General features: G+C 38.6%; 1 protein-coding gene and 1 non-coding gene across 3 annotated transcripts in view; one reads left to right on the top strand and one right to left on the bottom strand.

Moving 5' to 3' along the window:
• POLR2B (RNA polymerase II subunit B) overlaps positions 1-13,157 on the top strand; it is a 63,462-nt gene that overhangs the window by 47,639 nt on the left and 2,666 nt on the right. For both annotated transcript variants that reach the window (XM_008993265.5, XM_002745805.7), the window contains 8 exons: positions 273-441; positions 4,954-5,050; positions 6,178-6,272; positions 7,308-7,558; positions 7,640-7,729; positions 7,811-7,918; positions 9,304-9,417; positions 9,789-9,949. In XM_008993265.5, coding sequence (XP_008991513.1) covers positions 273-441; positions 4,954-5,050; positions 6,178-6,272; positions 7,308-7,558; positions 7,640-7,729; positions 7,811-7,918; positions 9,304-9,417; positions 9,789-9,949 — 1,085 coding nt within the window. The remainder of the gene's footprint in view (positions 1-272; positions 442-4,953; positions 5,051-6,177; positions 6,273-7,307; positions 7,559-7,639; positions 7,730-7,810; positions 7,919-9,303; positions 9,418-9,788; positions 9,950-13,157) is intronic.
• On the bottom strand, positions 12,740-12,847 carry LOC118152496 (U6 spliceosomal RNA). Its single transcript, XR_004741257.1, has one exon. It is a non-coding gene; the product is annotated as a U6 spliceosomal RNA (small nuclear RNA).

The raw sequence follows: 13,157 nt of genomic DNA, 5'->3' as shown, positions 1-13,157 counted from the left end.
GGAATTGGGAGAAGTAATAAATATTGGAAGTAACTCTATAATCTTATCTGGAGGGAAAAGCCTTTTAATGAAAAGCTATGAACTCCTACACAATCAGCATTTGATATACTTGCTGTTGTGTTTCATGGTAATTGATGATTCCAAATGGTTATTACTTACTGTTTTTGAAAAAAGGAATTTTACCAATCATGTTTCTTTTGATTTATTGTCAGAGTCTTTCCTGTTAGTGATAGTAACGTTTTGTTGATTCTGCCTTTTATTTTTACGTTTAGTCCCCTAGAAACACATACCAGTCTGCTATGGGTAAGCAGGCTATGGGAGTTTACATTACCAACTTCCATGTTCGCATGGACACATTGGCCCATGTTCTCTATTATCCTCAAAAGCCACTTGTGACTACACGGTCCATGGAATATCTACGATTTAGAGAGCTGCCAGCAGGTATGGTCAGTTTTGCTGTAATTTATTTAAGATCCTGCCACGTTTAAGGAACTTTTCTGGGTGCTTGGGAGGATTTAAAAAAATATGACATAGTGCCTGTTCTCATGGAATTTATAGTTCGGTGGGAAACATGAACTATAAAAAGGTAGGTATGTGGAAAGTGTTGTGGTGGAGGTACAAAGTCCTTTGGAAGCACAGACTGATGGAAGTGATTAATTCCTGTTGGAAGTCTAGATCTAATTTCACGGAGAAGGTGGCATTTTAGATTGGAGCAAAATTGGTGAAGGGGTATTTGCATTTGAGAGGTGGTTTAAGCAAGGGCCTAGATGGAGCAAGACATGAGAAATGGGTACAGTTAGTCATGTCAGCTTAGTGTGGGTAGATTGTAAATATATGGGAGTGAAAGCTTGGTCCCACTGTGGAGAGAGCCTGAAAAGGTTGAATTTTATTTTGAAAATGGAGACCCATCCAACCTTTTGGATCAGGGAAGTATCAGAAATATGTTTTAGGAGTACCATCCTGACAGCGGCATAAAGAGTACTGTATTAGCAGGGAGATAATTTAGGGGTTTTTGCAGTAGTCTAAATGTGAAATGGCAGGGTCCTAAAGAAATGAAAAAGAATGGTGGGTAAGATACCTTTTGAAATACACTAGGACTTTATGACTGGTTGAATATAGAACAGGAAGAGAGGAATTGAAAATATTGCTGATGAGACTGGGTGCAGTGGCTCATGCCTGTAATCCCAGCACTTTGGGAGGCTGAGGCAGGCAGATCATAAGGTCAGGAGTTCAAGACCAGCCTGGCCAACATAGTGAATACCCATCTCTTCTAAAAATACAAAAAAATTTAGCTGGGTGTGGTGGTGGCACCTGTAGTCCCAGCTCCTTGGGAGGCTGAGGCAGGCAGATCATAAGGTCAGGAGTTCAAGACCAGCCTGGCCAACATAGTGAATCCCCGTCTCTTCTAAAAATACAAAAAAATTTAGCTGGGTGTGGTGGTGGCACCTGTAGTCCCAGCTCCTTGGGAGGCTAAGGCAGGAGAATTGCTTGAACCCAGGAGGCGGAGATTGCAGTGAACCAAGATTGTGCCATTGCATTCCAGCTTGGACAACACAGCAAGACTCTGTCTCAAAAAAAAAAAAAAAATATATATATATATATATATATATATATAGTTGGTGTTTGTGGCTTGGGTGATTGAAGAGAGCTGCTATTAATAGGTTTGGGAATAAGACTGGGAACATGTTAGAAGGGGAAAGAGGTTTTAGAGGTAAGACAATAATTCTGTTTTGGATATGTTGATTTTGAGTTAGTGTCTTAGTGTCAGAACACTAAGTCAGAACTTCCAACAGTGAGTTGCAAACATGATTTGAAAGAAAGTCTAAAGATGTAAAATTTTTAATATAATAATTATAATTATAGATTACTGTGAAGTTGCCTAAGGAGAATTTAGAATGAGAGAAAGGTCAGTGGCAGACAATTTTAGACTTCAGGAAGAGGAATCAGGAAAGAAGATTTGAGAAGTAGCTGATAAGGAGGGGAATCCTGGGTTTGTAGGCGATTATCAGGAGATTACTGGATAGTAGGTAAAATGATGAAGAGAAATCTGAAGGGCATGAGTGTTGACTATTAAGGGAGACAGTAGAGTTCTTTGGTATTTTGTTATCTTTTGTATTAAGAGTTTTGGCTTTGAATGTGGGTAACATTTGTTATTTATTAATAGACTTTGTCTTTATTGTACTGTAATGGGGCTCTAACGTTTTGATAGGAAGTTCTTGCAGGTTAAATTCTTTTTTTAACACTATTACTTTCTAGAAGGTACCACCTGATAAAATAAGCATTTATTGTGTACTATATTTAGGACACCATACTGGGTGCTCCTGGAAATGTAAAACACAATGGTTTGGTCCCTAACCTCAATTGTTTGCATGCTATTAGGAGGATAAGATGGACATTTGTGAAGTTTCAAGACAACTTGAAACTGTAATCTGCAAAACAACATAATTGTGGCAGCATTAATTGAACAGGCTTTCTTTTAACCCTTTGATGTTTAGTCTTTATTCTCATGGTTTGATTACGGAAGAGCCCAAGATGCTGGATGTTAGTCAAAGATTGATCGAGTCCTGTGGTTCCGGGAGATTGTCAACCCTGGTTCTTATACATTTGGATAATGTTGTTAATAAACTTATTGTTCAGGGGAGCTTGCACTGTAGAGAACCAGGTTGAGCACAAGTCAGAGATACACAAAATATAATGAACTATACCAAGTAACCAAGAAAACTAATAAAAGTTCTTGGCATGGTGTAGTCAAAACAACTTGGCCTGTGATTCAGAACATCAGGTTTTTGCTGTCTTAGTCCCTAACAGACTGTGGGACATAGGGCAAAACTTAATTTTCTCTGAGCCTGCATTCTCATCTTGCAATGGGTATGCTGATTATGTGACCCTCATGGGATTATTATGAATATTAAGTGGAATTTTATGAATGAATATACTTTATAAACTGTAAAGCAGCTTACAAATGTTAGATGATATTTTAATTTCACTTGTTGCATAAAATCCAAGCGCTATTTTCTTCCTCCTGCTCTCTCTAATGATTATGTAATAACATTTTTTTACTTATTCTTTTTCTGTATGTGTTTTGAGGTCTTCCCTCACAATACACTCCAATAAAAATAAAGATTATTTGCATAAAAAAATTATTTTCAGAATCCTCCACCAGGGGTTCCTCTTGTCTAGAAAAGCAAAATCTGTTAGGTTTTCTGCACAGTGTGCACATATCTTTGGGCTGTGCTTGCAGTGCCATGTTTTCTCCGACATTTAGATAATACAATTTCTTTATGGCTAGAGAAGAAAATAAATATACTGAAAGCAAATGTTTCTGTGGTACTGGTGTGATGCAGAGAGGTATGGCTGGCAGGGACTGCAGTCCTGTTATTCCTGACTTCATCATGGCATCTTTATTTAAAAATTTTTAAAATTATTTTTTGTAGAGATAGGATCTACTTTGTTGCCCAGGTTGGTCTCGAACTTCTGGGCTCAAGTGATTTTTCCACCTCAGTCGCCCAAAATGCCGGGATTACAGATGTAAGCCACTACGGGCAGCCCATCATACCATCTTTAAAAAAAATGTTTATTTTTAACATTTTACCACATTTGCTCTATTCTCTCCCTTTTTATTTTTCCTCCTGAGCCACTTGAGAGTAGTTGCAGGCGTGAAGCTATATCACTCTATAATTCTTCAGTATGTGTTTCCTATGAAGAAGGACCTTCTCTGCAGAGCAGCCATCAAAGTCAGGATAACATTGATACCCATATAGTCAGTAGTCCCAATTCAAATCTTGCCAGTTGTCCTAATGATATCTTCTAATTTTTTTTGAGAAATCAACTTTTATTATATTCAAACCTAATGATGTCTTTTTTTTTTTTTTTTTTTGGAGACAGTTTTGCTTTGTTGCCCTGGCTGGAGTGCAGTGGTGTAATCTTGGCTTATTGCAACCTCAGCCTCCCAGGCTCAAGTGATTCTCCTGCCTCAGCCTCCTGAGTAGCTGGGATTACAATTGCATGCCACCCTTCCTGGCTAATTTTTGTATTTTTAGTAGAGATGGGATTTCACCGTGTTGGTCAGTCTGGTCTCAAACTCCTGACCTTGTGATCCACCCACCTTGGCCTCACAAAGTGCTGGGATTACAGCTGTGAGCCACCGCGCCTGGCCTAAAGATCTCTTTAATGGGTCTAGGAGCTAATCCAGAATTGTGCATTGAATTTAATTGCATGTTTCTTTAGTTTCCTTAATCTAGAACAGTTTCTCAGTCTTTTCTTGTCTTTCATGACCTTGACATTTGTGAAGAGTTCAGGAAACTTATTTTTGCATTGTATCTAAATTTAGGTTTGACTGTTGTTTCCTCATGAAGATATGTAGGTTCTGAATATCAGGTTGCTTTATGGGTTCACCAAACAGTGTTTTGGCCCAGCAACTAAGAATTTCATTGTGGTGGTGAAGATATGATACTTTCTTGGTGGCATAAGGAGAGGGGAATAGGATAGTACCAGTTTCAAACCTAAAATCAGAAATCAGGAGACAAAGAGCTGGGACTTGAGCCTATTACTTATTAGTTTTGGGAACATGGGTAGGATATTAATTCACTGCTCTGATTCATGAGAATAATAATGCTTATCTAGTTTATGGCACAGTGTTGCTGTGAGGATCATGAAACTTGGTTTGGGGAGGCAGTTTCTAAATAGGAGGTGACATATATGTGTAATCACTCACTATAATAATAGATACATTGTGAGTGACTGGTCTTAGGATTTGCTTGTATGAGATATTTAGCAGTCAGAGTAGTTGCCTCACAAATTGCTATTCCAGGAGGAGTAGACTTTGACAGTTACCATGATAACAGACACCCAAGCATTTATGGCAAATATGATTTAATTAAAGCTGATTTAAAGAAAGGACAGTTTTCTGTTTTCCAGGTGATGTTTTAATGTATGCTCTTAAATTCACTGCAGGCATTAACTCAATTGTGGCCATTGCATCATACACTGGATATAATCAGGAAGACTCTGTTATCATGAATCGTTCAGCTGTAGACCGCGGCTTCTTCAGGTTAGTATTTTGTAAACTTATCAAAACACAGATACAGGGGAAACGCTAATTTTTTATTCAGAGAAAGTTTTAAAAATACAGTTTAACTACACCCTACTCCAGAAAGCAGAAGGCCTAGTTGATGGTCACAAACAACCGAAGATACTACTTCTTATATCTCTCAGAATTTCTAAATGCTAATATTTTGAGCCTTTCTTTTGGTAAGGAAATATACATTTACATTTAGATAATACAGAAATGTCCAAAGAAGAAATAAAAATAACTTGGAATACATAGATAACTGCTGTTAAAATTATGTTATGTTTTCATTCTTTTTTTCCATTCTGCTTCAGCTTGATTGTCTTATTGACAAACATCTCAAATTCATGGCATATAAAGATTATTTTAAAAATGGAGACTTTAGAGGAGGGGATGGATTTTCCTTTTCCTGTGTAATTTAGAGGATAGCACTAGAAGTCAGATGATAGCTATTATGGCTTAATGTAAAAACTTTTTTTTTTTGAGACGGAGTCTCACTCTGTTGCCAAGGCTGGAAAGCAGTGCTGTGGTCTTGGCTCACTGCAATCTCCGCCTCCCAGGTTTCAAGAGATTCTCCTGCCTCAGCTTCCCAAGTACCTGGGATTATAGGCATGTACCACCACAGCCAGCTTTTTTTTGGGCATTTTTAGTAGAGACAGGGTTTCACCATGTTGGCCATGCTGATCTCAGACTCCTGACTTCAGATGATCCACCCATCTTGGCCTCCCAAAGTGCCAGGATTACAGGTGTAAACCACTGTGCTTGGCCAGTGTAAAAACTTCACACTGGAAGTGTTTGAGTAGAACCTAGGTGACCATCTTTCAGGGTTATGTAATAGATTCTTACGTTGTATAGGAGGTTGGGCTTATTGACCCTGGGTCTTTTCCATTTTGACATAAAATTCTAAGTAGTTAAGGTTATGGGTCAGATGCTACATGTATAGCTCATGTGATAGTATTTAGAGTTTAACCCTTAATGCAGTTACTCTTGTCCCAGATTCATAGTTTAAATTGTCTCCCAAATTTTAATTAAATGAGAAATTGTTGGTATAGTCTCAGCCCTTTTGTTAAAAGAAAGTAGACTTTACCTTTAGAACCATGTGTTTTTAGGTCTGTTTTCTATCGCTCATACAAAGAACAGGAGTCTAAAAAAGGATTTGATCAAGAAGAAGTTTTTGAGAAGCCTACACGTGAAACATGCCAGGGTAAGTGACATTAACATTTATATTATGGAATCCAAAATTAACTTACTGTGGTTTTCCTAAGGGATTTTGATGCATTGTGTCATTCTGTGCTCTGCCCCCATGCCCCCACCTCTTTTTTTGAGCAATGGAAATATGTTTTTATGTTATTCTTAAAGTTCACATCTAAGAAAATATGCGTGTTTAATAAAAGTCTTTGCACCTATGAGTGAGCTTGCTATAAACCTTCCTTCCTGGTAGGCCCTGCATTGAGGAGGAAGTTTAGGAAATCAGAGAAGTCATGTAATTTCTGGGGACACACTTCACAACCCCCCATCTTTCCAAATTATGGTGTGATCATAATATTTGTTCCGCTACATTATTTGTAAACATTTAAAAAATAACTAGTGAGAAGGGGATACCTAGCATTTGTTGTTTCTTCTAGAAAGCTCAAACTTTCAGACACTTAAAAACTGCTTATGCAGTGGGATGGATGGTTGGGATGTTCCAGGGAAATGCAATACCACCACTAGCTTTGACTCTGAATAGCATTGCATGAAGTAAAATGTATTTTGTTTTGATTCTTGGCATCTTCCTATTATTCCCCTTCCATTGGGTGGTTCTATGTAGTAGTGAATTGATGTCCAGTGGAGTTAAGACTGAGTTAAGATGAAATCCAAAATTTCTGTGGGAGGATGTGTGCAGAGGGCATCCATATTCTTTCTAATTTTATTTCTTCTGTGTCCACTGTTGGCAGAGATATTCTTTATCTTGTAATATAGAAATGAGAAGATGGCAAAAAACATATGCAAAGTCACTAGATAAATGTCTGTCATGGAAGAATCTGCTTTCCCAATGCTTATTCCAGTGTTCTTTTTCTTCATAGCCTTTTTTTTTTCTGTGTTTGACTGTGATATGGAGTCAGAATAGTTTGTAATACTTGGAATAAGGGTATGATTCATGGTCTAGAGATTCCTGTAAACTTCTCTCTGACTTGGTACTGATTAATGTATATGTTTTTTAATCTTTATGTGACATTCCATGTCTGTTTGCTCACAGGCATGAGGCATGCCATTTATGACAAGCTGGATGATGATGGTTTGATAGCTCCAGGGGTTCGTGTATCAGGAGATGATGTTATTATAGGCAAAACAGTCACCTTGCCTGAAAATGAAGATGAATTGGAGAGCACTAATAGACGCTATACCAAGAGGGACTGTAGCACTTTTCTCAGAACTAGCGAGACGGGCATTGTGGATCAGGTTATGGTAACTCTCAACCAGGAAGGATATAAATTTTGTAAAATAAGGGTGAGTACAACTTTGTTTATGTAGCTAGTTTTAGAAAGTAAACCAAATCCACTTAACTAACTTATTTTTATATGAATTTAGGTCCGCTCTGTTAGAATTCCGCAGATTGGAGACAAATTTGCTAGTCGACATGGTCAAAAGGGTACTTGTGGTATTCAGTATAGACAAGAGGTAGGTATCTTTGATCTCCCTCACACCCAAACCACAGTTTTGTTAAACATTTTAAGTCTCTTTTAAAACTTTTCTTTATAGGATATGCCTTTCACCTGTGAAGGTATCACCCCTGATATCATCATAAATCCCCATGCCATCCCCTCTCGTATGACTATTGGTCACTTAATTGAATGCCTTCAAGGGAAGGTAAGAGATGTTCTTCAAAAATATAGATTCTAAGCTGATGTTTCTTCTAAAACTATTTTTTTTTTTTTTTGAGACAGAGTTTCGCTCTTGTTTCCCAGGCTGGAGTGCAATGGCACGATCTCGGCTCACCGCAACCTCCGCCTCCTGGGTTCAGGCAATTCTCCTGCCTCAGCCTCCCGAGTAGCTGGGATTACAGGCACGTGCCACCGTGCCCAGCTAATTTTTTGTATCTTTAGTAGAGACGGGGTTTCACCATGTTGACCAGGATGGTCTCGATCTCCTGACCTCGCGATCCACCCACCTCGGCCTCCCAAAGTGCTGGGATTACAGGCTTGAGCCACCGCGCCTGGCCTTCTTCTAAAACTATTATAGGTGATTTTTCTCAAATTTGAGCCAGGGTACTTTGTAAAAAGCTAGTGTGAGACTTATTTTTCTGCTTTCAAATTGGTTATGATGCCGCCATTTTTTTTTTTTTTTTGGCAATTTGCGAAGTTATCGACAAGTCACAATTTTTGTGAGATATACACCGTCCAACTAGTACTTACCTATGTGGTTATCCTTGTGATTGGTTCTTTTCTATAGATGAAGAGTTAATTTGTTGATGGTTAGTTCAATGTGAACATAGTAACTTTATAGTTCCGTTATCAACTCTGTATGCAGTGGAGGTTTTCTATTATTAAAGATTTTTTTTAAGGTAAAGTGATAATAGCCTAACATGGATGGCTTGGTTTTAGGTCATTAAAATGTCATCTTCCTTGAGCCATCTGAAGTACTGGATTAATTTCTATTTGAAGACTTATGATTGAGTTTTGAGATTTTCTTTTTTAGGCAAGTTCATTTGTTGTAAATATTTTGTGTAAGATAATAAAATGAACCTTAATATATCACAGCTTTCCATAGCATGGATTTTGAGTTCAAAATGTTTGAATTTAAAAATACTTAAAATAATAAATGCTTTCAAATTTTTAAAGTATTTTAAAGGCCGGGCACAGTGGCTTATGCCTGTAATCTCAGCATTTTGGGAGGCCGAGGCGGGCGGATCATGAGGTCAAGAAATCGAGACCATCTGGGCCAACATGGTGAAACCCCATCTCTACTAAAAATATAAAAATTAGCTGGGCATGGTGACATGTGCCTGTAGTCCTAGCTACTCAGGAGGCTGAGGCAGGAGGATTGCTTGAACCTGGGAGGCGGAGGTTGCAGTGAGCTGAGATCGCACTACTGCACTCCAGCTTGGCGCCTGGTGTTGGAGCAAGACTCTGTCTCAAAAAAAAAAAGTATTTAAAAAACATGTGAATGCATTTTTGTTGATATATGACTTTTGGGGAGAGAGAGACTGAAGCAACATTTTAAAGAGTACTTTTATTTTTTTTTTTATAAAAAAGGTATCAGCTAACAAGGGTGAAATTGGTGATGCTACTCCATTTAATGATGCTGTTAACGTGCAGAAAATTTCTAATCTTTTATCCGATTATGGCTATCATCTCAGAGGAAATGAGGTATATTTGCTCTTACAGTAGTAATTTGTCACTTGTGTTTTTTGTATGTGTTTTATTCTGAAACGATATAACCTTTTATTGAAGTATAATATGTGTACATATAGAAGTGTACAGCTTGAATTTTTACAAAGTAAACACAGCTGCATGATTAGCACAAAGATCTAAAAATAAAATTACCAGAACCTTTTTCAGTCACCACCTTACCATTCCCACCCTAAGCTAACTACTCTCTTAACTGCTAACATTATAGATTAGTTCTGTCTGTTTCAACTTTTATATAAATGGAGCTGCACTATATATATATATGCACATATCTTCTTTGATGGTGTTTAATTTTTAGGTCTGTACATCAAAATCTGTGTCTGTTGCAGGTCCTGTACAATGGGTTCACTGGTCGAAAAATCACATCACAAATATTTATTGGCCCCACTTACTACCAGCGTTTGAAGCATATGGTGGATGATAAGATTCACTCTCGTGCTAGGGGACCTATTCAGATCCTTAATAGACAGCCCATGGAGGGTAGATCTCGGTAAGAGCTGTATCATCATCATTATTAATTAACCTTTTATTATGAACAGTGTCAGCACACCAAAATGGAGATAGTAGGATAATGAATGCCCATGTGCCTCTCACCCCATTTCAGTAGTTATCAACTGTGGTCAGTCTTGTTGCATTCATCTCTGTCCCTCTAACCTTTGGTGTTATCATCATGTTTTAAAGGTAAGAGTCTCACTCTGTCACCCAGGCTGGAGTGCAGTGGCATGACCATCGCTCCCTGCAGCCTTGAACTGGGCACAAGGAATCCTCCCACCTTAGCCCCCCACGTAACTAGTACTACAGGCATGTGCCACTACACCTTTTTTTTAAAAAAGTTTTTTTGTAGAGACCAGGCACAGTGGTTCATGTCTGTAATCCCAGCACTTTGGGAGCCTGAGGCAGGTGGATCACCTGAGGTCAGGAGTCTGAGACTAGCCTGGCCAACATGGTTAAACACCGTCTCTACTAAAAGTACAAAAAATGAGCCAGGTGTAGTGGCACATGCCTGTTATCCCAACTACTCAGGAGGCTGAGGCACGAGAATCACTTGAACCTGGGACCAGAGGTTGCAGTGAGCTGAGATTGCACCACTGCAGTCCATCCTGGGCCATAGAGTGATTTTTTTTGTCTCAAAAACAAAAAAATTTTTGTAGAGACAGGGGGGCTCACTGTGTTGCCCAAGCTGGACTCGAACTCCTGGCCACAGTCCTCCATCCTCAGCCTTTCAAAGTGTTGGAATTACAGGCGTGAACCACTGTGCCTAGTCCTCTTGATTATTTTTAAGCAAAGCCCAGACATTGTGTAATTTCTTCTATGAATGTTTCAGTGTATATCTTAAAAGAATGGTTCTCAAATCTCTTGATCCCAGGATCCCAAAATGCTTTTGTTTTATGTGAGTTGTATTTATTGATAATTATCATATTAGAAGTTAAAGCTGAGATTTTAAATTTATTATTTTAAGAACACTAACAAGCTTATTACATGCTAACATAAATAAAATGTTTCAGCCAGGCATGGTGCTTCACAACTGTAATCCCAGCCACTCAGGAGGCTGAGGTGGGAGAACTGCTTGAACCCAGGCAACAGAGGTTGTAATGAGCCGTTATCATGCCACCGAACTCCAGCCTGGGTGACAGAGCGAGACTCCATATCCATTCAAAACAAAACCGTGTTTAATGAAAAATGTCTATTTTTCCAGATAAATTTAGTGATAATAACAACACTGGTTTACATTTTTGTGAATCTCTCTAATGACATGGCTTGCTAGAAGACAGTTGGATTCTTCCATCTTCTTCTGCATTCATTCCATTGTAGTATTTTTTTTTTAATATTTAAGTATATGAGGAAACTCAGATTTCATGCAGATAAGTGGGTGGAGAGAGAGGACTATTTTGATTTTCCAGGTAATTGTGGATTTTTCTTTTCTGTTTTTTTTTTTTTTTTTGAGACAGAGTCTTGCTCTGTCACCCAGGCTGGAGTGCTGTGGTGCGATCTTGGCTCACTGCAACTTCTCTCTCCCAAGTTCAAGGATTCTTGTGCCTCAGCCTCTTGAGTAGTTGGGATTACAGGCGGGCACCACCATGCCTGGCTAATTTTTTTGTAGAGACAGGGTCTCACCATGTTGCCTGGGGTGGTTTCGAACTCTTGACTTCAAGTGATCCGCCCACCTCAGCCTCCCAAAGTTCTGGGATTATAGGCATGAGCCACCGCGCCTGGCCCCTTTTTTTTGGAGATAGGTTCACTCCTGTTCCCTGGGCTGGAGTGTGGTGGCGCAGTTACAGTTCACTGCAGCCTCAGGTGATCCTCCTACCTCAGCCTCAAGTAGCTGGGACCACAGGTACAAGCCACCATGCCCAGCTAATTTTTTATATTTTTTAGTAGAGATGGGATTTCACCATGTTTACCAGCTATTCTTGAACTCCTGAGCTCAAGTGATCTGCCCCTCTGCCTTGGCCTCCTAAAATGCTGAGATAATTTCATTCAGGCATGAACCAAGGCACCTGGCCTATGGATATTTTTTTTTGATGCTACACCAAAACAGTAAGCTGTAGTTTCTCAAAGGTTGGTTTCAGTGTAGAAACTGAAACCATGTGAATGAACCTTCTGTATTTCTTATGCTTAAAGTTCATTAGTTTGTCTTGTACTTCACATGTATCTTTTACACATGCATATTTTGTAGCATCCTAATTGGTCATTTGGAAAATATTGGTTTGCTGAGTTATGTAGATTTTCGAATGTTGACACATTTCATTATAATTAAAATTGCATTTGTTAAAATCACTACTGATGTCATTAGAAAAACCTTTAAATATATCAGGAAGCGTGGTGCATAGAAGTTTTCTAAAATTCTGATTTTTGCCTGAAGCTCAAAATTTTCATCATTTTCAACAAATACTTAGAATTATTTTCCTTGGAGTGAAAGACTTACTTTGTTTGCTTTCATTTCTTCTTGTTCATTTCTTTGTCTGCCAAATATCTACAGCAATATCAACTTAATTCTAAGTCTGAATTAACATTATGGGCGTTATCATAGTTGGTGTCGGCTGGCTATTCAAGTAAAAAAGATATTCCTGATAAAAGGGACTAGTTCAGGATCATGCAAGTGCTTTTATTCAAAGCCATCATCTTCACTATACAGAACTGCTTATGAAATGTTCCATTTTATTTTATTTTTTATACAGAGAACTCCTGGGTTCAGTCCATCCTCTCACCTTGGCCTCCCAAAGTGCTGGGATTATAGGTGGGAGCCATCATGCCTGATTGAGGACTTTTTTTTTTTTTTTTTAATATGGAACGCTTCACGAATTTGCATGTCATTCTTGCGCAGGGGCCATGCTAATCTTCTCTGTATCGTTCCAATTTTTAGTATACGTGCTGCCAAAGCGAGCACGAGGACTTAAAGTCACAGGATATGAAAGAGATGTATACTCAGGGGTCAAGGTTAATACAACTATTTTTTTCACTGCTTCATCAAGGACATTTTAAAGTAAAACTGGCTTTTCTCCCCTTTACCTGAATGGAGAATATGACTGCTGTAACATTTGGTTCTACTACCTTGATTTCTGCTAAGGTGCCAGCAGTTTTACTTATGTTTTCGCCATCAGTGCAAATGTAAACACAGTGAAAGAAGAAAATACATGTTGTATTACTATAAAAAATAGCTTTGACCCTCTGGACGTCCATAGACCACACTCTGAGAA

This window comes from Callithrix jacchus, chromosome 3 (genome assembly GCF_049354715.1).
Source record: "Callithrix jacchus isolate 240 chromosome 3, calJac240_pri, whole genome shotgun sequence".
Taxonomy (NCBI): Eukaryota; Metazoa; Chordata; class Mammalia; order Primates; family Cebidae; genus Callithrix; species Callithrix jacchus.
This window is presented reverse-complemented; position numbering and strand designations above follow the sequence as displayed.